This window comes from Pararge aegeria, chromosome 26 (genome assembly GCF_905163445.1).
Source record: "Pararge aegeria chromosome 26, ilParAegt1.1, whole genome shotgun sequence".
Classification (NCBI taxonomy): Eukaryota; Metazoa; Arthropoda; class Insecta; order Lepidoptera; family Nymphalidae; genus Pararge; species Pararge aegeria.
In genome coordinates, this window is record NC_053205.1 from 8,363,009 (window position 1) to 8,387,423 (window position 24,415).

At 40.0% G+C, this 24,415-nt stretch overlaps 1 protein-coding gene across 1 annotated transcript in view; it reads left to right on the forward strand.

Annotated features, from left to right (window-relative positions):
* The window catches only part of LOC120635171 (1-phosphatidylinositol 4,5-bisphosphate phosphodiesterase epsilon-1-like), a 176,125-nt gene that overhangs the window by 94,392 nt on the left and 57,318 nt on the right, over positions 1-24,415 (forward strand). The window contains exons 6-17 of the mRNA XM_039906104.1: positions 7,569-7,658; positions 9,226-9,346; positions 11,904-12,079; positions 13,137-13,338; positions 13,913-14,045; positions 14,535-14,664; positions 15,679-15,882; positions 18,110-18,263; positions 19,006-19,220; positions 20,435-20,530; positions 21,699-21,821; positions 24,001-24,134. Of these exons, the coding sequence (XP_039762038.1) occupies positions 7,569-7,658; positions 9,226-9,346; positions 11,904-12,079; positions 13,137-13,338; positions 13,913-14,045; positions 14,535-14,664; positions 15,679-15,882; positions 18,110-18,263; positions 19,006-19,220; positions 20,435-20,530; positions 21,699-21,821; positions 24,001-24,134 (1,778 nt within the window). The remainder of the gene's footprint in view (positions 1-7,568; positions 7,659-9,225; positions 9,347-11,903; positions 12,080-13,136; positions 13,339-13,912; positions 14,046-14,534; positions 14,665-15,678; positions 15,883-18,109; positions 18,264-19,005; positions 19,221-20,434; positions 20,531-21,698; positions 21,822-24,000; positions 24,135-24,415) is intronic.

Consider the following 24,415-nt stretch of genomic DNA (forward strand, 5'->3'; position numbering starts at 1 on the left):
AATTTTGAATTTAAGCTACTGCACCATTTGATGCAGTATGCCTATTTTTTAACTCTGTTTTTCGTGGCAAAAGTATCTAAGACCTATCTTAGACCGTTTTTAGTCGCTTTTTCTAGCTGTTATCTTCATAACAACCCTTTACCGGCCCAATAAAGGGCTCTCTCCCACAATGAGAAGGGGTCAAGTCCGTAATCCACCACACTAGCCCAGTGCGGATTGGTGGACTCCACACACCTTTGAGAACATTAACTCTAAGGCTTGCAGGTCTACTCACTGTTTTCATTCACAGTCTAGGTGTTAACCCAAAAAAAAATGTCTCGACGGTGGTATTAACAACTCTAAGCGCATTCGGCAGATGTATTAACCCTCTTAAAACAGCGTGTATTCATGATTTTAGGATGTAGCTGAAGTGCGGTTTATTTTTGGTTTTTTTTTGCCAACATTCCGAACGCCTCCTAAGTTTTTTGACACGTGCTTCGAATATTATGACATTTAATAAGTTAAATAATCTTTAATTGGTTCCTCATATTAACCCATTACCAGCCCACTACAGAGCACGGGTCTCCTTCCACATTGAGAAGGGGTTAAGGCCGTAGTCCACCTAGCTAACCCAGTGCGGATTGGTGGACTCCACCGATCCGGCCCAACTTTTGCGAACATTATATAGAACTCTCAGGCATGCAGGCTCACTTCACCGTTGAAGAAAGTGATATTTTAATTACCAAAAACGCACATAACTTAAGGTGCACGCTGGGATTCGAACTTGGTCCCCCAAAAGTCAAGTCGAGCTTCTACCCACCGTTCCATCCGTTCGAGAGCTACGATGCCATAGTTAAAAACACACACAGACACGTCAAACTAATAACACCCCGTCGATTTTGCGCTGGGGGTTTAAAATATAGAAAAAAAAATATATATATATGGAGAAAAAACATGGTAGTACTGGGCGGGCTCATTCAAAAAAAAAAGCAGGCAGTGCTTTTACGCATTTATGAAGTGCTCGTCTCCAAAGTAAGCAACGCGGGTAGGTATATTAAAGTGGCAAAACATTTCTCTCGTAAAATTAGTAAATAACAAACCCCACGGACTCCTACAGACCCTTCATCTCTCTTAAATGTAGGCCAAGATCAGAGGGCTGGAGTAGCATAGGGGTAGGGGGACGACCTTGCTCCAGATACTCCCCCAAGGTAGTCTTGCGTACTTGTTACACATTTACCCCTTTTAGCAAACTATCTCTTAACTAGAAGAGCGAAAGAAATAATAGCGTTTTATAATTTTAAAAAACTCACTATTGAATCAAGTTTCCACAAGTTTTTAATATGCTTTCAGAATCTAGGTTATGATTTTATCCGAGTAGGCGACACTGACATCCAAAATTCCTTTATTATCTAAGCACTTTTGGAACAAATAGTCAATATTATAATTTTTAAATGCATATAAAATTTTTTGGGACCGACAGGATTCGAAACCGCGACTCTCGGGCAATCGATGCATTTATATGCATTTTAAATTTATAAAATTGATAATTCCTCCAAGTGTAAGTAAAAACACTAATAAAAATAAAAAAATTGGTTGCCTGTAAAGTCGGTATACGGGCGAAAGTTTTACGTGACAACGACTTTGAGTGGTAAAATAATTTTAATGTGAATATTCATTCGTATAGTAGGAAGAAGGATGAAATAATAGTAACAATTTAAAACATTTATTTATACAAAGAATTATATTTAAAACATTAATTTATACAAAGAATCTCGCACTGAATTTCATATTAACAAAGTTTTATTTTTACCTTTACACATACATACGTATTTATATACAAATATACATACAATAACTTGCAATACATTTGCGTACAATGAAACAGCGTTTACTACAAAGGGACGCGTGCCTTTCACTTTTTATGTCTGTCTCTCTCGCTCTTAGGCGGGCTAACCATGCCCGAGTGGAAGGGACGCGTGCCTCTCACTCGCTCTCATTGTGAGCGCATAACGTGAGCGGAGCGTAACGCAGTTTCTTGAAGTGTCACCCGGCAAACCAATTTATAAGACGTTGTCACGTCAAAAAAAGCAATCGGCTCGGCTGCCGTCGAGTGCACACGTTTGCACCGGCGCTCGGGTCCGCTAGTTCGGTTTCGCGTGACTGCCTACCGAACACACTGCGTCCAGCGGCGGCGCTCGGAACCACACGCCTTTCCTCTCCGATTGGGTTCCCGGTCTGCCACCAGCGGCAAGCCCCGGGGACCGGGTCGGTGGGGTTGGCGTGCCGGCACCGCGGCTCGGACCGCGCCTAGGCAGCTCCGCCCCGCTACACGCACTGCGTCCCGCGTACCGCGCCCCGCGTCGAGCCCCTGCGCTCCGCACCCCCCGCGTCCCGCGTCGAGCCCCCGCGCTCCGCACCCCCCCGCGTTCCGCGTCGAGCGCCCTGCGCTCCGCACCGCCGCGTTTCGCGTCGAGCCTCTAGCTCCGCGACCCGCAACCCTTGCGTGCCTTCGGCCAGTGGCCTGCGGCCATGCCGCCACCGGCACCCAACCCACCGCCACTATCCCAGCGGCGCGTCACCCGACCGCGCGCGATCCGCCGTAGGGTGTTCGTGCGGTCAACAAACTCCGCAATTGAAGCTGGCCTGGATGCTATAATAGCGACCGGCCATGCTACAATCTCCGCCCGCGCAACCAGGAAGCCCACGGGCTTCCCGTCCGATGCCGGACCTTCCTCCGGAGCCGGTGAGGAGGCTTTTGATGCGAGCCCGCTCAGCCTTTCGCCGACCCCCTCAAGAATGCTGACACCAGCGCCCCCCACGGCACAGGCAAGAACTGCTGTGCCGACTCCGTCCCCGCGCCTCATCGCCCCGCAAATGGATATTGCGGTGGGGCGCTTCCCGTCTCCGCCACCAAGGAGAAATGAGAAAACCCCGGCGGCATTTACTGCAAGGAACATGCCAGTAATATCGCCGAGTTCCCCAATGGACGAATCCTCGTCCCCAGGCCCTTCGTACGCGGCAACAGCCGCGAAGAAAACTGGTGCGGCACCCGCCGGCACCACCAATGCCACGGCAGCAACCTCTGCTGTCCCAACCAGCGCTCCCACTGTCACAATAGATGTCGGCAGCGCACCGAAGGCCACCGTCCGCTACCCTCCGCTCATCGTGGAAGCACTGCCGGACTGGCCCCAGCACTTCCGGGAGCTTAAGAGACTCCTCGGACACACACCGAACGGACGCCCATTTGGCAAGAGGGTCCGTTTCCTGCCGAAGTCGGATCAGGAGTTTCGGCTGATCCAGCGCTACCTCACGCAGCTGGAGAGCACCAGCAGAATCTCCTGGTTCTGCTACTCGCTGCCCGCCGAGCGAAGCCTTAAGGTCGCGATTCGTGGCCTGCCGGCTGACACGGACCCGGCACTAGTGGAGGAGGAACTGCGCGAGCTCGGGTTTGTGCCAGAGCACGTGCGTGCCATCCCCGCCCGTCCAGGCAGACCAGGCTGCCTCATGTTCGCGCAGCTGAAGCGAACATCGGAGACCATCCCGGGTATATATGAGGTGCGCGAGCTCCTCTGTATGCCCGGTGTTATCATCGAGGCATGGCGCGGCAGGAAGGGGCCCGCCCAATGCCATCGCTGCCAACAATTCCGGCACTCGTCGCACAATTGCCATAGGCCTATTGCCTGTGTGCGGTGCGGTGAGAGCCACCCAGCAAGAGACTGCCCTAGATCCCGGGAGGAGCCGCCAACCTGCGCTAACTGCGGGGAGGCGCATACCGCAAACAATGCTGCTTGCCCGGTTTTCCGAAAGGAGAACCGAAATCGCCGAGCAGGCACCATTGCGCGCACCGCTACAGCGAGGCGCACCACCGCCGCCACGCTTCATGCCGAAGCCGACGCACCCGGCTCGCTGACGGCCGCCGCCAGCCGGGCCGTCCTCCGGGCAGCAAGCGCCGACGTAAACGGGGCAAGCGTGCCCAAGCCCGTAAAAAGAGCATGCTACCCACGTCGCCTGCGACAGTGCCACCTTCGTCTTCTTCTACGACGGCACCGCCTTCCGTGCTGCCGCGCAACGAACCGTCCAAGCCCACCGTGGTCGCTGCCCCCGAAAGGGGGACGAAGGCGAAGCGAGTGGGAGTCCCGCAGCCGGCAGCCCAGCCGGCCCGCGGGCACTTGGACCCTAGATTAACCAGGATCATTGGGATCCTAAACGAGGTGCTGATGGCAATCCAGGAGCAGCGCGACCCAGTCCCGCTCATCCTGGGATGCATCAAGGAGCTCTGCAATGGCTGAGCTCCCCATCACCTACTGGAACGCCGACAGGCTTTTTACACAAAAAGCCCGTCCCACACAGAGCCTGCTCTTCCAGCGTCGAGTGGACACCACGCTGCACCTTCAGCCACGCGACGAGCAGTTCGGTTCCCGTGCCGAGTCTCTCGATCGCGCCTGGTATACCGGCCCCATGCATGAGACGCCCACGTCGGCTATTCCCCGTCGAATAGTCAAGACTGTGGGCACCTCTTTGCAAGACAGGCGTCTTCAAGTGGCGGATGAAGACGCGCTGTCTACGGAGCGCCCCACGAGGACCACATAACCACCGGACTTCCAAACGCTTCCTCGCCGCTGGCTGACGGGCGCTTGCCAATGCACATTGGCAAGCTCGACCTCGCTGAGCGGCGGGCGTAAGCCCCATCCAGGACATACCAAGTCGCCGCAGTTCCGCTGATCGGCGCGTCATAACGCAGGTTTGATCGCGCTGCCGCGACTTCTTCCCCGGACTCGACACCACGGACCCAACGGTCCCACCAAGTGACCCGTCTGTAGTTGCAGACGGCGTTGCTACCACCGAAAAGGGCCATCGCCCTGAGCGGTTACCCCGAGCCCCATTTGGGACTCCTAGGAAGAAGAGTAGGAAAAAGCAATGTGTCATCTCTTGTTTCAAACGTGTCGCATTGTAATATGGACCTTTGAAAAAGTAGATCGAAACTGCAACGTTTCCTACTAGGTGACGTTACAGTCGCTATAGGACTGATGTGAAAGGTATATATATATATATATATATATATATACGTAATTTTATTGACTTGTTATTTTTTATTTTTTTTATAATTTTTGCAGGTATATATATATATATATATGTTATAAAATTGATAATTCCTCCAAGTGTAGGTAAAAACACTAATAAAAATTATAAAAAAAAAATGCAAGTCAATAAAATTACGACTAATAGAAACTAGAGATTTTGGGACCGTGGGGTCCGGAGGCACGAACTCTTTTTAAAGAATTATCAAAAAGGGTTATCGAGTCTACCGGTGATTCTAGAGCAGGCAGTTACCTTGGCCAAGGAATTAGTTTGGCCATCCAAAGGGACAAAGCTGCCCAGCATCTTAGGAACTGTGCCTCGCTGCGGTGGTTTCGAAGACGTTTTAGAATTTATTTTGGTTTTACATAGTTTATTTTAGGCTATATACATAAAACAAATGTAAAAGTGATATTATTAAAGAGATTATCAGGTATGAACTGCAACTTTCGACTATTAAATATACGTGCGACCAATCCAAATTATTATTTTAAAATAGCGGAAACAACAAAGACGTCTGACGTAAGCGTTACTTCCGTGGAAAAAAATGTGAGTTACTTTTTGTAGCGGTCTCAAAATAACCGAACTTGATGGCGCAACATCCTGCATCGCGCTAGCGAAGTGTTCACACAAATTGACTATATATACAACTTCCAAAGATGAATGTTCGGACCTCGTTCCCCGAGCCCGATCTTCCTAAAGTCAAAGTCAAAGTCAAAAATATCTTTATTCAAGTAGGCCCATAGGTGGCACTTTTGATACGTACATAAGAATTACACGGTAGTGAGATGATGGCGATAACCACATTCGTAAACTTAAAACTAAAGCTACGAGGGTTCCAAACGCGTTGTGGGCTTCTTCTAAGACCACTAAGAAGAAGCCCACAACAAACTTAGCCGGGTGTTTTTTTTTTTTGTTATCACCATCTCACAATGTCATTTTAAATTATTAGAAGAGCGACCTGGTTAGAGCAATAATAATCCGCGTGAGCAATCCTATTGTTACGGTCGAGCGTATCACCATAGCTCCCGTACACTTTTACTTCAAAAAATGCATATATACAAATTTTGTAACCGACAGGATAGGTCAGCCGCTATAAGACTGATAAAGAGGGCATTTATTAATTTCTCCACTTATGGAATGAGGGCCGTAGCTTTGTCGTAAAGCGCCACATGCCGCGATTGCCAGAGAGTTACAGGTTAAATACCTGTCAGTTCTGAAATTTTAAATGCATTTTATAAATTTACTAGCTGCCCCCAGCGCCATCTGTCGGGCTGATTTGTGAATCTAAACAATCCAGGGTGCCACCCAAACGCATACCGAAAAATTCATTCAAATCGGTCCAGCCGTCTAGGAGGAGTTCAGTGACATACACACGCACACAAGAAATATATATAAATCTATATTTCCAAGTGTAGGTAAAAACATTATGAAAATTATACAATGACAATATATGTCGATGCCAATTAGCGCAGTGGGCAGCGACCCTGCTTTCTGAGTCGAAGGCCGTGCGTTCGATTCCCACAACTGGACAATATTTGTGTGATGAACATGAATGTTTTCAGTGTCTGGGTGTTTATATATTATAAGTATTTATGTATATTATTCATAAAATTATTCATCAGCTATCTTAGTACCCATAACACAAGCTACGCTTACTTTGGGACTAGATGGCGATGTCTGTATTGTCGTAGTATATTTATTTATTTATTTATGTCTGTATATTTAAAGTTACTTCTACCACCAGCTTGAAAGACAGATTACAGGTGGCGATACCATAATTCTAATTTATTTAATTCAAGTGAAATTTCTCTAAGTGGGTATAGCCCAGTTAAACTTCGACTTCACTTTCGATGGGCCGAAATTAAAATATCACTTGCTTCAACGGTGAAGGAAAACATCGTGAGGAAGCCTGCATGCCTGAGAGTTGCTCATAATGTTCTCAAAGATGTGTGGAGTCCACCGATCTGCACTGGGCCAGCGTGGTGGACTACGGCCTTAACCCCTTCTCATTGTGGGTGGAGACCCGCACCATGTAGTGGGCCTTAAATGGGTTGATATGATGACGATGGTAATTTCTCTATAAGCACTTTTGAAACTGTCTGTCTGTTTATAGTGCCTACTACTAGAAGGCACTATAAACAGACAGACAGTTATTACTAGCTCTGGAAGGCAGATACTACGGAGATGAAACACCTAGGAAATCAGCTGTTGCTCTTTTCCAAAATTAACAGTTTTAAGTTGTAATTTGACTAGAGAACACCTCTAACCTTATAGGCTTACTCTATAAGCACTTTTGAAACGTCAAATCTGTGTAATTAAAGTGACTGCCACCGGTTTGGAAGGCAGATTCTACAGAGAAGAAGCCGGCGAGAAACTCAGCAATTGTTCTTTTCCAACATAACATGTTGCGATAACAAACATCGAAATTCATTTATTTCAAGGCTATCTCTTTAAGCAGTTTGAGGTGAGAATTTATTTGCGTGCTTTTAACTTTACCGTTTCTTTTTCAGAGAGATTCTCGCAGCAACGCCTCTTTTGATGAGTCATTCGGTAGCGGCGACACCCACGCATAGGAGAGATTTCAAACGGGACGCCGACAGGTAATTATTCTTCATCTTTTTCTTCACCGTCTTCTTCAGCTTCTCCTAGTTACACTTCTTCTCATTCTCCTTCTGAAACTGGGCCCTTATATTTACATCAACAAAAATTATACCCGGATACTTTACCGCCCTCGTCAGCTTCTCCTAGTTTACTTCTTCACATTATTGGGCCCTTCGCAAGAACAAAAATAATACCCAGCCAAGTTTTTTTGTGTGATACGTCTGAGTCTTCTTGGAGCACGTTTGGAACACGCGTTTATCTTTCTTCTTCTTCATTTTTCTTCTGTCTAGTATCTCTTCTGTATAGAATGACATTAAAATGTAGAAAATATTTCTAGTAGTATTAAGAAAAAAAAAAGTTTAAAATTAAAACAATGTCTCTCAAATCATAAAGAAGATCTTTATGATTTAAGAGACATTGTTAAGCAAAACCGCCTAAAAGCAAAAAAATATAATCCTTATTACGCTCTCAAATGCAATATCAGTTTGCGTTAACCTGTTTCTTATTAAAAGCAATAAAATGAACCCATTAGTTTAAGCCGTATTCCAACATCATATAGCATTGGCATCGTACCAGAACGCAAAGCTTGTCGGCACCACAAAAAAGTTATAAATTTCCAAATTGCCCTGCCAGTAATCGCACACGGAATTTACTACCAAGACCACAGCGCCAAACCATGATTCTCTCTACAGTTTATTTACAATTTGTATTGTCAACTTAAGTTAATTTAACTAACTTTTTGTCAAAGCAAATTTGTAAATGTTACTTTGCGGAGAGTTAATTCTATAAATCCTGAGCCACCGCCGCAAAATACAATATTGACACAATCAGTAGAAGCTTTGAAATTAAAACCACATTTATTTTAAAACAATTTTTTGAACAATGTTTGTGTTGGGGCGACGAAGCACGTGGTGTTCTGTAGGTGCTTTTCTTTCATTTTCGAAGTTATTGTTTTGGCGCGTTTGGAAAAAATTATGAGAGTAAATATTTACGATGCGTGCCGTCTTCACTGACACCCTGAATTCAGTTATAAGGTTTGACAATGTATACTTTCAATTGTCAAAGTCTGCGGGCTCATTTCGGTGATTCAATTGTACAAAAATCTAAAATTTTGAAGTTAAGTGAAACTTGTCTGTTTATTAGTTTTCCAAATTTAATTATGTTTTTTGATATTTGTATAAACTTTATTTACTAGATAATGCGTTATAACAAAAATTTCAATGTATTTTCCTTTTTTCTTTGTGTCGCTTTTACTACAAACTTAGAATAAGGCGAAAGATTTTTATCTTGTTACGCCAAAACAGTATAACTTCAAACGCGTGAACATAAGTACACACACGTTTTTAAAGTTCTACTTCACACCACCCCCTGAAGTAGCTACACATTTCCATTTTCGTTTTTTTATCGTAGCTATTAATTAAAGAAATAAGTGCTATTAATTGGTGGACCGAGCAAATATCCCACCTGATACTGTTCGTGCGACACAATCACCTGTTTATATAAGAACAACACTTTGCAGTTTTTACAAAGATTTGCATTGAGATATGATGGTTGGTCTCTCCACAGATCCTCAATAAAAAGGGACACACGAAGAGAAAGCGGTAAGAGGATAGACCAAAGCACGACCAGCCCCTTTCGAGAGAGCAATAAACGAGATCCAAGATACAGCGAACCTAACAGACAAGTGGTGAGTAAACTAAGAAAACCAATTAGGTTGGCCCTAAACGAGGTAGACAGACGATATCAGGCGAGTCACTGGAAGCCGCTGGATGCAAGTCACCCAGAACCGTGGATTGTGGAAGTCCCTACAAAATAACTATGTCCAGCAGTGGACTTCAATTGGTTGAATTTATGATGATGATGACGAATGAACTAACTTCTAGTAAGTTCGATAATAATTAAGTAAAAAAATTTGGAAAATCCAAAAGTGCACGACTCATAATGCTCATTTAATTATCAAATATAAAAAAAAAAAAAAAAACATAAGTCGTTCAAAATTAGTTGCCGAAAAAACAGCTGTACTAGGAAGGTACTGCACAAGCGCCCCTGGTGGAATAAATGTACATAATATCTATAGATATAAATATATCACCATCCATGTTAATTTTACATGGATATATATAGATATACAGTCTTGCAGTTTTCGTTTTTTATTAATTGCAATTAAACTACACTGAATTAATTAATCATTCGCATTCAGTGACCTACAATCGTCGATTAGAATTAAAAAAAAAAAAATTAAACTTAAATAATGGATTTTTTCACAAGTGTTTTCAGGTTTCACACATGACGGACAGGAATTTTTTTTGACCTATTTTGGTGTATTTCCAATTCTATTGCAGTAAATCAATTTTTTAAAAGTATGGAATTAATCTCCATTAAATTATCTCGACAATAGTATGCAAAATATCTTGTTTCCGTGAACTAACAAGGCTATAATAATAAAAATAGCCGCCGAAATGAGGTGAAAAAATTTTTGCGATCGTAAAGCACTCTCTGATGCTTCGCATCATGAGTCGTGCAACATTCATTATTTCTTCCAAGTATAGGTAAAAAAATGTAATATCTCTTGATAAACATTTAAGAATTCCTTGTGAGATTAACAGTTTACTCTAGTGTATTTCAAAAAGAGACAGTAACAAAATTCATCATCGTCGTCCACCCGTTAACGGCCTACTACAGGGCCCTCTCGGAATGAGTAGGGCTAAAAAAAATAGCCCAGCGGCTGGAACTTCGGCTTTACTGTCGGAGGGCCGAGTTCACAGCACGCACCTCTTAACTAACCTCACTAACCGCTGCTTCAAAGGTGAAGGAAAACATCGTGAGGAAACCTGCATGCCTCAGAGTTCTCCATAATGTTCTTAAAGGTGTGTGGAGTCCACCAATCCTCATTGGGCCAGCGTGGTGGACTACGGCCTTAACCCCGTCTCAATTTGGGAGGAGAACCCTGTAGCGGGCCGATTATGGGTTGATATGGTGACGATGATGAGACGAATCCTGTCATCTTCATCATCATACTGGCCCAAAATTATAATGAGGCACTTTTTGAAACAAAAAATAACACATTGCTTTTTGTATAATTTTTATTATCTTTATATATATATTTCTTGTGTGCGTGTGTATGTCACTGAACTCCTCCTAGACGGCTGGACCGATTGCATGATTATTTTGGTATACGTTTGGGTGGAACCCGGAATGGTTTAGATTCACAAATTAGCCCGACAGATGGCGCTAGGGTCCGCTAGTAGTAACATAATAATAATAATAAGAAAGCTTTATTTACATTCCTTACAATTAATTACCTTACTGGCTAAATATAATAGAGTTAAATACAATTTTCCTTAATCCTAATTTCTTATTCTCTATTTATAATGTTTTCTTAACTAAGTAATATATTGCCCTTATAGTACTTATACTATCTAATTTAGAACATTTATGTAATGGCCGCCAGCGGCGGTAAAATCTTCCTCCATATTTTTCCATTTGCACCTGTCCCTTGCAAGAGTACTCCATGTCTTACCCGCAACTTTCGCGATGTCGTCCTCCCATCTTTTCAATGGCCTACCGGGTCTTCTCTTCCAATCCATGGGATGCCAGTTGGTAACAATTTTTGTCCATCTACTATCTTGACATCTTTGAATAATAATAATAAATAATAATAAATATACTACGACAATACACACATCACCATCTAGCCCCAAAGTAAGCGTAGCTGGTGTTATGGGTACTAAGATAGCTGTTGAATATTTTTATGAATATAACACATATAAATACTTATAATATACAGATAAATACCCAGACACTAAAAAACAATCCTGTTCATCACACAAACATTTTCTAGTTGTGGGAATCGCACCCACGGCCTAGGACTCAGAAAGCAGGGTCGCTGCCCACTGCGCCAGTCGGCCGTCAAATGTGACCCGCCCATCTCCATTTAAGTTGCAGAGATAGTTTATATTAATAGTTTACCTAAACTTGGAGGAAGAATCAAATTTATAAATTTCTTAAATGCGTAGCAAAATATCGGTATCGTCAGGATTGAACTAACACTCTGGCCTGAGCGTTTTACCACTAAGCTACGGTTCTGAGCACTTTACGACTAAGCTACGGCTCATATTCTATGATTGCCAGAGAGTCGCAGGGTTCAAAATCCTGTCGGTTCCGAAATTTTTATAAGCTTTAATAAACATTATACGCACACTAATAATAAGCGCAATATTTTAATAATTTTCACTTTTTTACAGTACATAGCATCATTCGATGAAGAGGGCGAACAGTTCCGCAGGGTGGGACCCGAGGGTCTGGTGAACTTGGAGAAGGTGTACCGGACCCAGGCGGTGATGGACCACATAGCCAGCTTCCACCACCATCGGTACAGCCTCGCGAGGACCTCCGCACCTTTGTTCGGAGACTATTTAAGGTGGTCATCTTACCAACATGCCTATAAATATGCATTTTTATAATTTTTATAAGTGTTTTTATCTACACTTGGAGGAATTATCAATATTATAAATTTAAAATGCATATCAATTCCTCTCCCAGCACCTCCAACTTTTCTAAGTTATGTGCGTTTTAAGTAATTAAAATATCACTAGCTTCAACCGTGAAGGAAAACATCGTTAGGAAACCTGCATACCTGAGAGTTCTTCATGTCTGGTCTCATATATGTGTAGTCCACCAATCCGCATTGGGCCAGCGTGGTCAAGTCAAGTCAAGTCAAGTCAAGTCAAAAATATCTTTATTCAAGTAGGCCCATAGGTACTTTTGATGCGTACATTACATAATGGCGATAAACATATTCGTAAACTCCAAATTAAAGATACGAGGGTTCCAATGCGTCCTGGACTAAGAAGAAGCCCCCAACAAACTTGTTGGGGGTGTTTTTTTTTGTTAGCACCATCTCACATTGTCATTTAAAATTATTAGAAGAGCAACCTGGTAGAGCAATAATTTACACCGAAGTTTTTTTATCGATTACGTAGTCCTTTATAATGTAATAGGACTTTTCTATAACCTTACGTTTAATACAAACTTTGAACTTTTAAGAGACATCTCCAAGATGTCAATGGGTAGTTTATTGTAGAATTGTATGCAATTTCCTTTTAACGAATTATGAATTTTAACTATTGTGTAACTTATTATATTGCACTGTAAGTTTATTCTTACTTCTAATGTTTAAGTTATTGCACTCATATTTTTTTCTTAAATTTAGAAATGTTTTATGAACAATGAACATATGTTTCTTAAGCATAGATCAACGGGTACATACCACGATAATATTTTGAATTTGTCGATATTTCGACCCATCGTGGTATGTACCCGTTGATCTATGCTTAAGAAATGTTCATTAACCACAAAAATCTTAGTTTAAAATGAACATATGTATATTAAACTAACTAATATCAGACTTGCAGTGGATTTTCACCTGTATGTATCCTGTACTGTCCCCAAAAATTACATGCCCCATATCTTTCCAGAACAGCCATGGCAGCGTGCGAGAGCCCGGTGTTCGTGCAGCCGCAACGTCGGAGTAGCGGTGCTGACTTCGAGAACGAGGCGCTGTATGAGCTAGAGGGAGGGGGGTACTGCCCCGTGCAACCCCTTCCACATGACCACGGGGTCACCATGTTCCCCCTCGCGCCGCAGAACGGGGACCGGATGGACAGACATATACTTCAGGTAAGAGTACCATCGGGCTATTGTGTCCTAAACGTAATGCTAAACCTAACTAAGTATTATGAAAGAATTATTTATTGTAATAGTAATAAACATGTTGTATAGTTCAATTCTTTTTGTAAACAAAACAATAAAAATTACAATGAAAATTTGAGGCGATTCTAATGACCTTCTTTTTTTTTAAAGCGAGTGCGAGTTTGCACTCGCGTGAATGACACTATTCTTTTTTTGAAATTCATACACATACCACGCATCGAGCAGATATATATTGACTGTCTGTGTGAAATCCTTTGCGCAAATGCTATCGGAAAAAAACAAAAGAGTTTTAGTGTAGTGTGACTTAGGTGTAGTGGCGTGAAAGTAAATAGTGAAAAGCGTGTGAATGTCAATTTTCTTTTTTTTAAGTTCATACAGATGTTCTTTTTTTGAAATTCATACAGATGTCATAAGGATACAGATTTACGGGGAGACATTTCTTATGTTATGTACGCATAAGTGCCATCTATGGGCAGACTTGTATTGTAGACTTGAGATTTAAAGCATGAGAGTAGATAAAAGTGTTATTGTTATTTCACAGATAATGCATCACGGCACTTCCTGTGTGGTGGGGGAGGCGGAGTGGGGGGGGACGTTTGCTCACCTGCGGCTCGAGCGGTCGTGCGCACTGCTCACGTGGTCGCGGACGACGCATCGCCCGCACTCCCATCATGGTCAGTTATCATTACTTCATCTCATTACTCAAATACATATCTAGAACATAGTGTCCGCACTAATATTATAAATGCACAATGCTGCACTTGGCGGCCAGACAGACATACAGGCATACAGAAAGACATACAGACATAAATACAGACAGACATACATACAGTCAGACATAAAGCAGACAGACATACAGACAGACAGACATACAGACAGACAGACATAAAGACAGATATACATACAGACATGCAGACAGACAAACAGACGTAAAGACAGACAGACAGACTGACAGATATACAGACAGACATAAAGACAGACACACAGCAGACGTATAAACAGACATATAAACAGACATACAGATAGACATACTAACCGATATACAGACAGACATACAAACAGACAGACAGACAGACTAGACATACAGCAGAAATGCCGGTCATGCCTAATGACTTATGACCATTTCTTAGCCCCTTGTATTTTATACTGATTTTCTGTTTCAGGCGACACCCCATCGGAAAGTGTACAGCAACCCGAAATAAGTCTTTCATATAATCCTGAAGAAGTGATACCGCTTAAGTATTCTGGGAACCTGGTACATGAAAACGAAGCTGGAGTTGTTGGTGAAGAGGGGTAATCTATTTTTGAAGTTAAACCTCCTTTAGAATCAAACAAACTCAATTAAAATGCCATGTAAAAAAGACAAATATAATATAGTCTAAAATCCCGATATAAAACGACCTTCACCGAGATAGTTATTTGATGAAACGTATTTTATATTTAATTTAATATGTCAATAAATATATTGCATATGGGTTGTCTAACAAATTTCAGTCCATGATATTTTTAAAATTCGACAACCGGAATTCGGGACTGATTTTACTAAAAAGTATCACCGCTGTGCCGGTTGGAGTGAGGGGTGTTAGGTTATTTTCGTTACGGAATTTCTGGATTCGGTCTCCACGCTCAAGGCCCGCGATAGAAGCTATGCTTAAAATATTAACAAAAAAAATTATGTGTTTTCTGAAATTGAAATTATATTTATGTACGAAAGGGGTTTAAATAAAATAAATCATTGGATAAAAAAAAACATGATTTCAATATTTTGGATTTTTTATTTTTTTATTTTATTCCATTTTTAAATGATTGTTATATTCATGCGTACCTAGTTCATTTCACTAACAACTACTGTTTCAGGACGAAGTAATGAAATAGACATTTTTTTTCTTTACTGACTACTCCAGTTCGTGCCTTTTCCAGGCTATTTGTATTATGGGTACTAAGATGACTGACGAATAATTTTATGAATAATATACATAACAATACTTATTAAATACAGATAAACACCTAAACACTAAAAGACATTGATACTCATCACACAAACATTTTCCGGTTGTGGGAATCGAACCCACGCCCTTCGACTCAGAAAGCAGGGTCGCTGCCCACTGCGCCTATCGACGTCAGAATACCACTATGACATATTTGAAATCCAAGATGGCCGCCACCATAAAACGGGAAATAAAAATTTTCTTTCACAACCCCCTCAATATGAATATCAAAAAAAAAGATTGACTAGTAAAATAATGTACATTATATTTAAGGAAGGGATTATAAACATTTTTAATTTAAAAAAAACTCTATTTTCAGATTCATCGATCTTCAGTGTGTCAAGGACATGCGTCTGAATGGAAAGCTCATAGAACCTCGTGACATAGCAGAACTATGTGCCTCCGCGAAAAGATTCGGCTTAGAAACTTGCAGCCAACGGCCACAAGTCATATCACTAGTCTACGGGAAGACACTCAGTGATAATAGAATAGTCCATTTTGTTCTACCTCTATATTCATTTAGGTAAGTAATATAGATATATATAAGATATTAAAAACAATAATTCCATAAATCCGCAGCCTTAACAGTTATAACGCGCTCACGCCTGCAACGGTGGAAGTTCCCTTTTTTGAGAACGAAGTTTCGACGTAGATTTTACCTGTTTGCTGGACCATTCCTCTATACGAAGGTTAACAGAATACTAAAAATTGAAAAAATGTCACGATATAAATGTAAAAAAATCTTATTTTCTATATTGAAAATTGGAATAATCTTCTCAGATTAGTGTATTGTCATCGGTCCTCGATGTGTCTACAAAGTTTGAAAGAGATGTCTTTCAACTTTGACCGTTTAAAGTGGGTCAAAATAGCGTCCAAAGAAGTCGGTTACAAACATACAAACATACAAGTGAAGCTAATAAAAGCGTGTTAAAAACACTTGATATAATGGTTAATTGAATCAAGCTACGGAGAAACAGAAAAAATGCTCACAATATTAGAATAAATATAACATACAATAAACACACAGACACACGGATGCACTCACAAATACAGTCATACACAAACATCAACACAATTATACACACGCACACACACTCACTAAAGAACATTGTTTGTCATTATTGCTCCAACAGAATTTGAATGCTAAGCTGTTTTCTTTTTTTTCTTAAATTTTTTTTTTGTTTTTGTTTTTTTTTGTTTTATTATTAAGTTACCTTTATTTATCTTTATTGTATTCAACCATGAAGGAAATGATTTCCACGACACAGGGAATCTTAGTGTGGAAATCACAGACTTTATCTCCATTACTTAGGCTTTCTTTTTATGTGTTTGTTTGAAATAAATAAATAATAAATAAAAAAAAATAATAATGTGTGGCAATTCACAAGCAAAGTTTCATTTGAATGCACGTAAAAGTGTTTTTTGAATTAGCTAACAAGTCTAGAGATGTAATCTTAATAACACTTTCAACCAATAGACAAATTAGTTAAAGCTTTTTGAAGTTATACTTCTTTTGGCGCGTTAGGTAAAAATTATAAGAGTAAATTACCACGATGCGCGCGCGCACCGTCACGAAAAACCGACACCCTGAAGTTAACTATAGTCAACAATTTTGATTTTCAATAAAAGGTTTGACAGTGTACACTTTGAATTGTCAAAGCCTGCGGGCTCATTCCGGTGATTTATTTCATTCAATTGTACAAAAAAAATCTCTTAAATTTTAATGATAAAACTTGGTTTTCCGATAACGAGATAACTAGATAATGCGTTATAATAAATCTTTCAATGTATTAAATACCTTTTTCTATTGTTAGTGTAGTTTTTTCTACAAACGCAGAATAAGGCGCAAGATAACATTTTTGAAAAGATTTTACGCCATACAAGTATAACGTCTATCGCGTCTACATAAGTACATACACTTTTTTTTTTAACTAAGTCTTTATCCTTCTAATTGAAGTAATAATAAAACCAAATTATAAGAACATGAAAATAAAACAAACAAAACTCGGAATAGGGTATGTTGATCATTTATTTCACATAAATCTTTTTGAAGAATCCCCAGGGAATTCTTTTTAAATATCACATCTATACTTGTAATAAAACTGTAACTGGAAGATTTATGTACATTTAATATATTTAGAAAATTTTGATTACGGGACGCTTAATAATCGATACTGAGTCCAAAACAGATTTTTATTTAATTTTTGTCTGTCTGTCTGTTTGTCCGGGCATCACGTGAAAACTACCGAACGGATTTAAATAAAAATTGGTATACTGGTCGCTGGTATTCCGGGTCAACATATAGGATACTTTTTATCCCGATAAACAATAAGGTTCCTCCGGGAAACGAGATGAAAATTTTTATCAATATTATTTCATAGGTCGGTTAAATTTGAACCGATTTTTATAACTCTTTTTTTATTTGAACGTGTATACTAACAAGCATGTATTATATAATTGTAATGAAGATCTGATAAATACTGTTGTAGATAAAGGACATAACTCTTGACAGATACTAGCAAGTCGCAAGGCATATGGCACGATTGAATGCATGCGTACCATCCTACTGATATTATGATAGCGAAAGTTTGTGAGAATAGATGGACCTGGTAGGCAGCGCTGCAATTCGTTTCTAGGTTTTTTTAAGATATTGAAACCTCTAATAACCGATTCGGTGCAGACGAAATGAGGTCTAAAATATGTTTTCCTTGTCAAGCTACTAGTTATAAAACTTTTGATTCCCGTTACAGAGTATGGGCAGTGGGCCTTCATTCGGTCATCAAATCGCTTATAAGTCAGACTAAACTGGCAGACAGGAGCCTGGCTTGGCTCAAAAACAAATACACCGCACTGTATTACGAAGACGCGTGCTGTTGCGAGCCATTGGTTTCTGATGCAATTCGGGTGAGTACTGTCACCAAATCGAATTATTCAAAATTCAAAATTCATTTATTTCAAGGAGGCCTAATTAATAAGCACTTTTGAAACGTCAAGTCAGTCTGTTTGTAGTGACTCTACCACCGGTTCGGAAGGCAGATTCCACTGAGAAGAGCCGGCAAGAAACTCAGCAGATTGCTCTTTTCCAACATCATTTTAAAGTTTAACAATCTTTAGAATTTTCCTGTTTTGTGAGATGAGAGCGGAGTGGCCTGCTTCGAAGCAGCCTTGTCGTTAAGGAATTCATCAATCGTTATAATCGTCGTCGTAATTCATCGTCGTTATTATTGAAGTTAGTGAACGCCCCGTTCATAAAATACCTGAGATGTTTAAGCGGGGGAGGGGGTCGACTCAATTTTACGAGTTAGCAAAAAGTATTTTTATGAATCATATACACTTTATACATATAATATACTGATATAATATATACTTAATTGACGCAGTGGGCAGCGACCCTGTTTTCTGAGTCCAAGGCCGTGGTTTCGATTCCCACTACTGGAAAATATTTGTAGGATAAACATGAATATTTTTTAGTGTCTGGGTGTTTATAAGTATTTATGTATATTATACAAAAAAATATACATCATGCGTCTTAGTACCCATAACAGCTACGCTTACTTTGGGGCGATGTGTGTATTGTCGTAGTATATTTATTTATTTATTAATACGGCTCACGATTATTGTGTAGCAACTTCTGTCTATCTCCTAGGTATTTGGAGGTCGGGAGTCAATATACGGCAGCTCCAGTCACTCAACACCAGTCAAGTACGCAGAATCCCACAGCGACTCCGCGAAGAGCGCGGGAATGAAGTTCAAGAAGAACAAATCCACTTCAGAGCTGAAGAGTTCTCCGAGGAGTTTCAGCTCGCACGCTTCCGGGACCAGGAGCGATGATGACGCAGCGCAGAGTTCACCAAGACACAGGTATTCTTTTTGACCACAAACAAAAACAATAGATGGATGTATCTAAGACAAAAACTTTCATCATCGTCATATACCCCTTATTGCATACTACAGGGCTTCTCCCATTATGAGAAGGGGTTAAGGCCGTAGTCCACCACACTGGCCCAGTGCGGATTGGTGGACTCCACACGCCTTTGAGATCATTATGGAGAACTCTCAGGCGTGCAGGTTTCGTCACACTGTTTTCCTTCACCCTTAAAGCAAGTGAAATTTGATTGTCTTTATCTTTACATATTATAAAATGAAGTCCCCCGCCACGTCTGTCTGTCTGGACGCTTAAAACTGAAAAACTACCGAACCGATTATCCTGTATGCCAGAAAATGCACTTTAACAATATAAATATTAGAAGCAAAAATAAACTCGTTGTGCAGTTTACTAGGCTACACAAAATTGCAAATTCCAGGGCAATTGTATATTATTTATAACAAATTACCAAATGAAATCTTTGAGATGCCTCTCAAAAAGTTCAAAGTTTATATAAAACGTAAGCTTACAGAAAAATCCTGTTATAATATTAAGGATTACTTAAACGATAAAAAAGCTTGGGTGTGAATTGCTCTAGCTTCATAGCTTAATATAAATTTACTGGAAGATAGTGATAACAAAAAAAATTTACCCGGCTAAGTTTGTTGTGGGCTCTTCTTAGACCAGGGCGCGTTTGGAACCCTCGTAGCTTTAGATTTAAGTTGGCGAACGGAGTTATCACCATCCCCTTACAATTATGTAAACAAATATGTATAATAAACATTTACGAAACGCGCGCACCGTCATAAAAAACCCTGAAGTTAGCTATACTCAACACATTAGTACTTCAAAAAGAGCGTTCAATTGTCAAAGTCTGCGGGCTCATTCCGGTGATTTAATTGTGTCAATTATACAAAAATCTAAAATTTTAATGCTCAGTGAAACTTGATGGCCCGATAGTAAGATATCTAGATAATTTGTTGTAATAAAACTTTCAATGTATTAAATACCTCACTTCGTACAAACGTAGAATAAGGCGTAAGTTAAAAAAAAAAAAAATCTTGTAAACGCCAAAGAAGTATAACTTCTAACGCGTGTACATAAGTAGACACGGGGTTTTTTTTTTAATTTTAATTTTTCTATTTCTCGAGTTATAATTATAACATACCTAAAATAATATACTAGGGTAGCATAATTCTTTGTTCAACAGCTCTTACTCGGCGGCGTCGAGTCAGCACACGACTTGCACACAACGTCACAGTAGCCTCACCACCAGCGGTCATAGCAGCTCACCGAATCGTAGTAGGTAAGCTTTCCTACTGTATGCAGGAAGAAGTATAGCTTCTCTTGACAGAGCTCGTTCAGTACCAGGCAAATCTGCACAGTGCTATTTATATACGTTTACACACCTCACAGATGTTCCTAAATTATAAATAAATATAAAATAAATATACGACGACAAGACACACATCGCCATCTAGCCTCAAAGTAAGCGTAGCTTGTGTTATGGGTACTAGGATAGCTGATATTTTTATGAATATAATACACATTAATATTTATAATATACATATAAACACCCAGATTCTGAAAAACATTCATGTTTATCACACAAACACTTTTCCAGTTGTGGGAATCGAACCCACAGCCTTGGACGCGGAAAGCAGGGTCACTGCCCACTGCGCCACTCGGCTGTCAATTAAACCTCCAAAGTCATAAGTCAAATGTTATGAAAATGAAGCTTAATTTGCTATATTCCGCGAAAAGCAGGAGAATCTGTGTGGTGTTATTTACAATTTCTCCAATCCTTATACTCCACGCCAAACAGATCTTCGGCAATGTACCCTCTACGCACGTTTCGTTCCGAAGCATCCGGTCAGGAGATGACTTTGCAATGAATAATTGTTAAAACAATTATTACAAATGAATTATCCAATATTTCGTAAGACGAAGTGAAAAATATCTTTACAAGAACATATTATGTTTATATTTATGTAGGCCTATCACAGGTACTTATTGAAGCGTTCATATATATATGTTTACATAATTGTAAGGGGATGGTGATAACTTCGTTTGCCAACTTAAACCTAAAGCTACGAGGGTTTCAAACGCGCTCTGGAATTGCTCTAACCTCATAACTTCGTAGCTTAATATTAATTTACTGTCTGAGGGTGATAACAAAAAAAAATACCCGACTAAGTTTGTTGTGGGTTACCAGGGCCAGGGCGTATTTGGAACCCTATTACCTTTAGGTTCAATTGGCGAACGTAGATATCACCATCACCTTACAATAATTATGTAAACATATATGAACGCGTCATAAGTGCCTGTGATAGGCCTACATGCATCACCACTTTAACAGGTGAAATTGTAGTCAAGTTTGCAGTGTAATAAAAAAAATGTTAGATAAGATTAGAAGCGATCTCTTTAGTCCCAAACTTATTTTTAACAAGACTTCATAATCAATCTATCCTCAGTTTACGAAGACTAGAGACCAGCGAGAGGTTCTGGGAGAATCTCAAGCACCTACGGACGGGGTCGGTCGGATACGACACTCAACTGGACTTTATGGACTTCGTCGCATTGTTCCGAAGCTTCAGGTAAGCAAACTGTTTGTATGTACCCTCAATTAATCTTACTATCGTAGGATGGTAAGATTTAAGATTTAAGATTAATTCCTATCCTTTCCTATCCTATCCCTATACTTATTACTAATATTATAAATGTCAATGTAAGTTTGTTTGTTACGCCTTCACGCAAAAACTACTTAACCGATCCTCATGAAACTTTGTACTCATATTCTTGGAAGTGTTAGAAGTAATATAGGATACTTTTTATCTCGACATTAAGCTCGGTTCCTTTGGGAGAGGGGATGAGTGTTTGGAGATTTTACACCATAACTCCGAAATTATAACCCATTTAAATAATTATTTTTGTACTATAGAGGTTATAATATGTGTTTAATTTTGTCCAAACTGTGGTTGGAGATAGAGGACAGAACTCCTCAGCGGACAGCAGCAAATCCCTCATTTAAGGCTTAGCGATATTGAATACTTTAATTTTTTTTTAGATCCACAACTAAATTTAAAGCCACATCAAAAAAAAAACAAACGCAGATGAAGTCGCGGGCAACAGCTAGTGATATTATAAATGTGAAAGTGTGGATGTTTGTTACTCAATCACGCAAAAGAACATAGGCTAACTTTAATTCCGATTCCTTAAGTAGTCCAGCTGGAAAAATTGAAAATTGTTAACGAGCGAAGCCGCGGACAAATAATTAATAAATAAATATATTACGACAATACACACATCGCCATCTAGCCCCAAAGTAAGCGTAGCTTGTGTTATGGGTACTAAGATAGCTGATGCATATTTTTATGAATAATATACATAAATAGTTAGAATATACATATATATAGCTGGAACATCCTGTGTAAAGTTTACTCAAACGATAAAGTGCGATATGTGGAACTGGTTGAAACGCGATCATTATTTTTTATATTTTTTTTTTGGAACTACCCGTCATATTTTGTATGTAGCTTTAAAATACTTTACCTACTTATAATTCCGAGCGCTTAACGATGAATACCGGTGTACGGATAAACCCGACTGCGTCTTTGTTACGCCGTAACAGATATTATTATGTTAACATAAAAAATGTATATTTTTCATTAAATAAATAAATAATAATAATACATATAAACACCCAGACACTGACAGACATTCATGCTCATAACACCGACATTTTCCAGTAGTGTGGTTAATGTTATAGTATATGTATAAAAAAGTTGTGGACACTTCATTGGTTTATGTGATATAAAAATACGGGATTACTTTTATAATAAAACTGTAACTGGAAGATTTCTGTACATTTAATATATTTTGGAAAATTTTGACCGGGGGATGCTTTATAATCGATATTGAGTCCAAAACAGATTTTTATTTAAATTTTGTCTGTCAGTCTGTCTGTTCGGGCACCTGTATAGTGGTAGTTGAAATTCCGGGTCAACATATAGGCTACTTTTTATCCCGATAAACAATAAGTTTCCTCCGGGAAATGGGATGAAATTTTTAATCAATTTTACTTCATAGCTCCGTTAAATTTGAACCGATTTTAATCATTCCTTTTTTATTTGAAAGTGTATACTAACAAGCATGTACGGTCTTATTTTAATAAGGATTTGATAAATATTGTCGGAGATAAAGAACATAACTCTTCACAAATACCTGTTAGTCGCAAGGCATATGGGACAACGATCGAAGGATGGTAATCCTACTAATATTTAAAATGCGAAAGTTTGTGAGGACGGATGTATGGATGGATGGCATGTATGTATGTATCAACTGAAATACAACGTAAGATATATTCTAGCTTCCCGATTGACTCATACGCGGACGAAGTCGTGGGGGTCCGCTAGTTTACTAATAATTTAATTCGTAATTAAGTAATTAATTATCTTACGGTTTTAATATAACTGCCCCCACCCCCCCCCCCCCCCCCCCCCAATGGGTAGCCCGTTACCATCTTACCATAAGGGAGATTGCAGTCAAGGGCTAACTTGTATTCAGTGGCGTGCACTTCATACATGCACAAAAGCACTGCATACCCTAATTTTTTCGTATAACTCATAAAGGCGAAGGATTTTTCACTTTTATGCCATCTTCCTTCTTTATGCATACCCTGGTCACAAACACTGTGCACGCCACTGCTTGTATTGGAATAAAATGAAGTTCAGGTATGCGTACTCGGAGTACCTACAATTGATCTGTTTGTTACAGTTTAGTGATGCGATCTGAATTGCGTGACGTGTTTGAGCAGCTGGCAGTACCTAGGATGAAGAGTCCACTACTCGGTGCTGAGATGAGCAGAAGTTCGCCGGAACTGTTCAGAACTAAAGCCGTATTTCGAACGGGTAAGTTACTTGTCTTAAGAGCTTTCTTTTCATCCCATCTAACAAATGACGGACAAATCAGATAGACAGTACGAAACTGAAGATGCAATACACAATATGTTCAACTGCGTCAAGGAAGGACGGGAAATTATTGCAGAAAATTAAAAGAAATAATAGTGTTGAAAGCTTGGTGCATAAAATAGTGAAGATGGAAAAAAACTGGCTTTCCTACTATCGCAAACTATTTGTTTGAGACTATAACACGAGAGAAAGAGAAAATGGGAAAGAGGAGAAAGACAAGA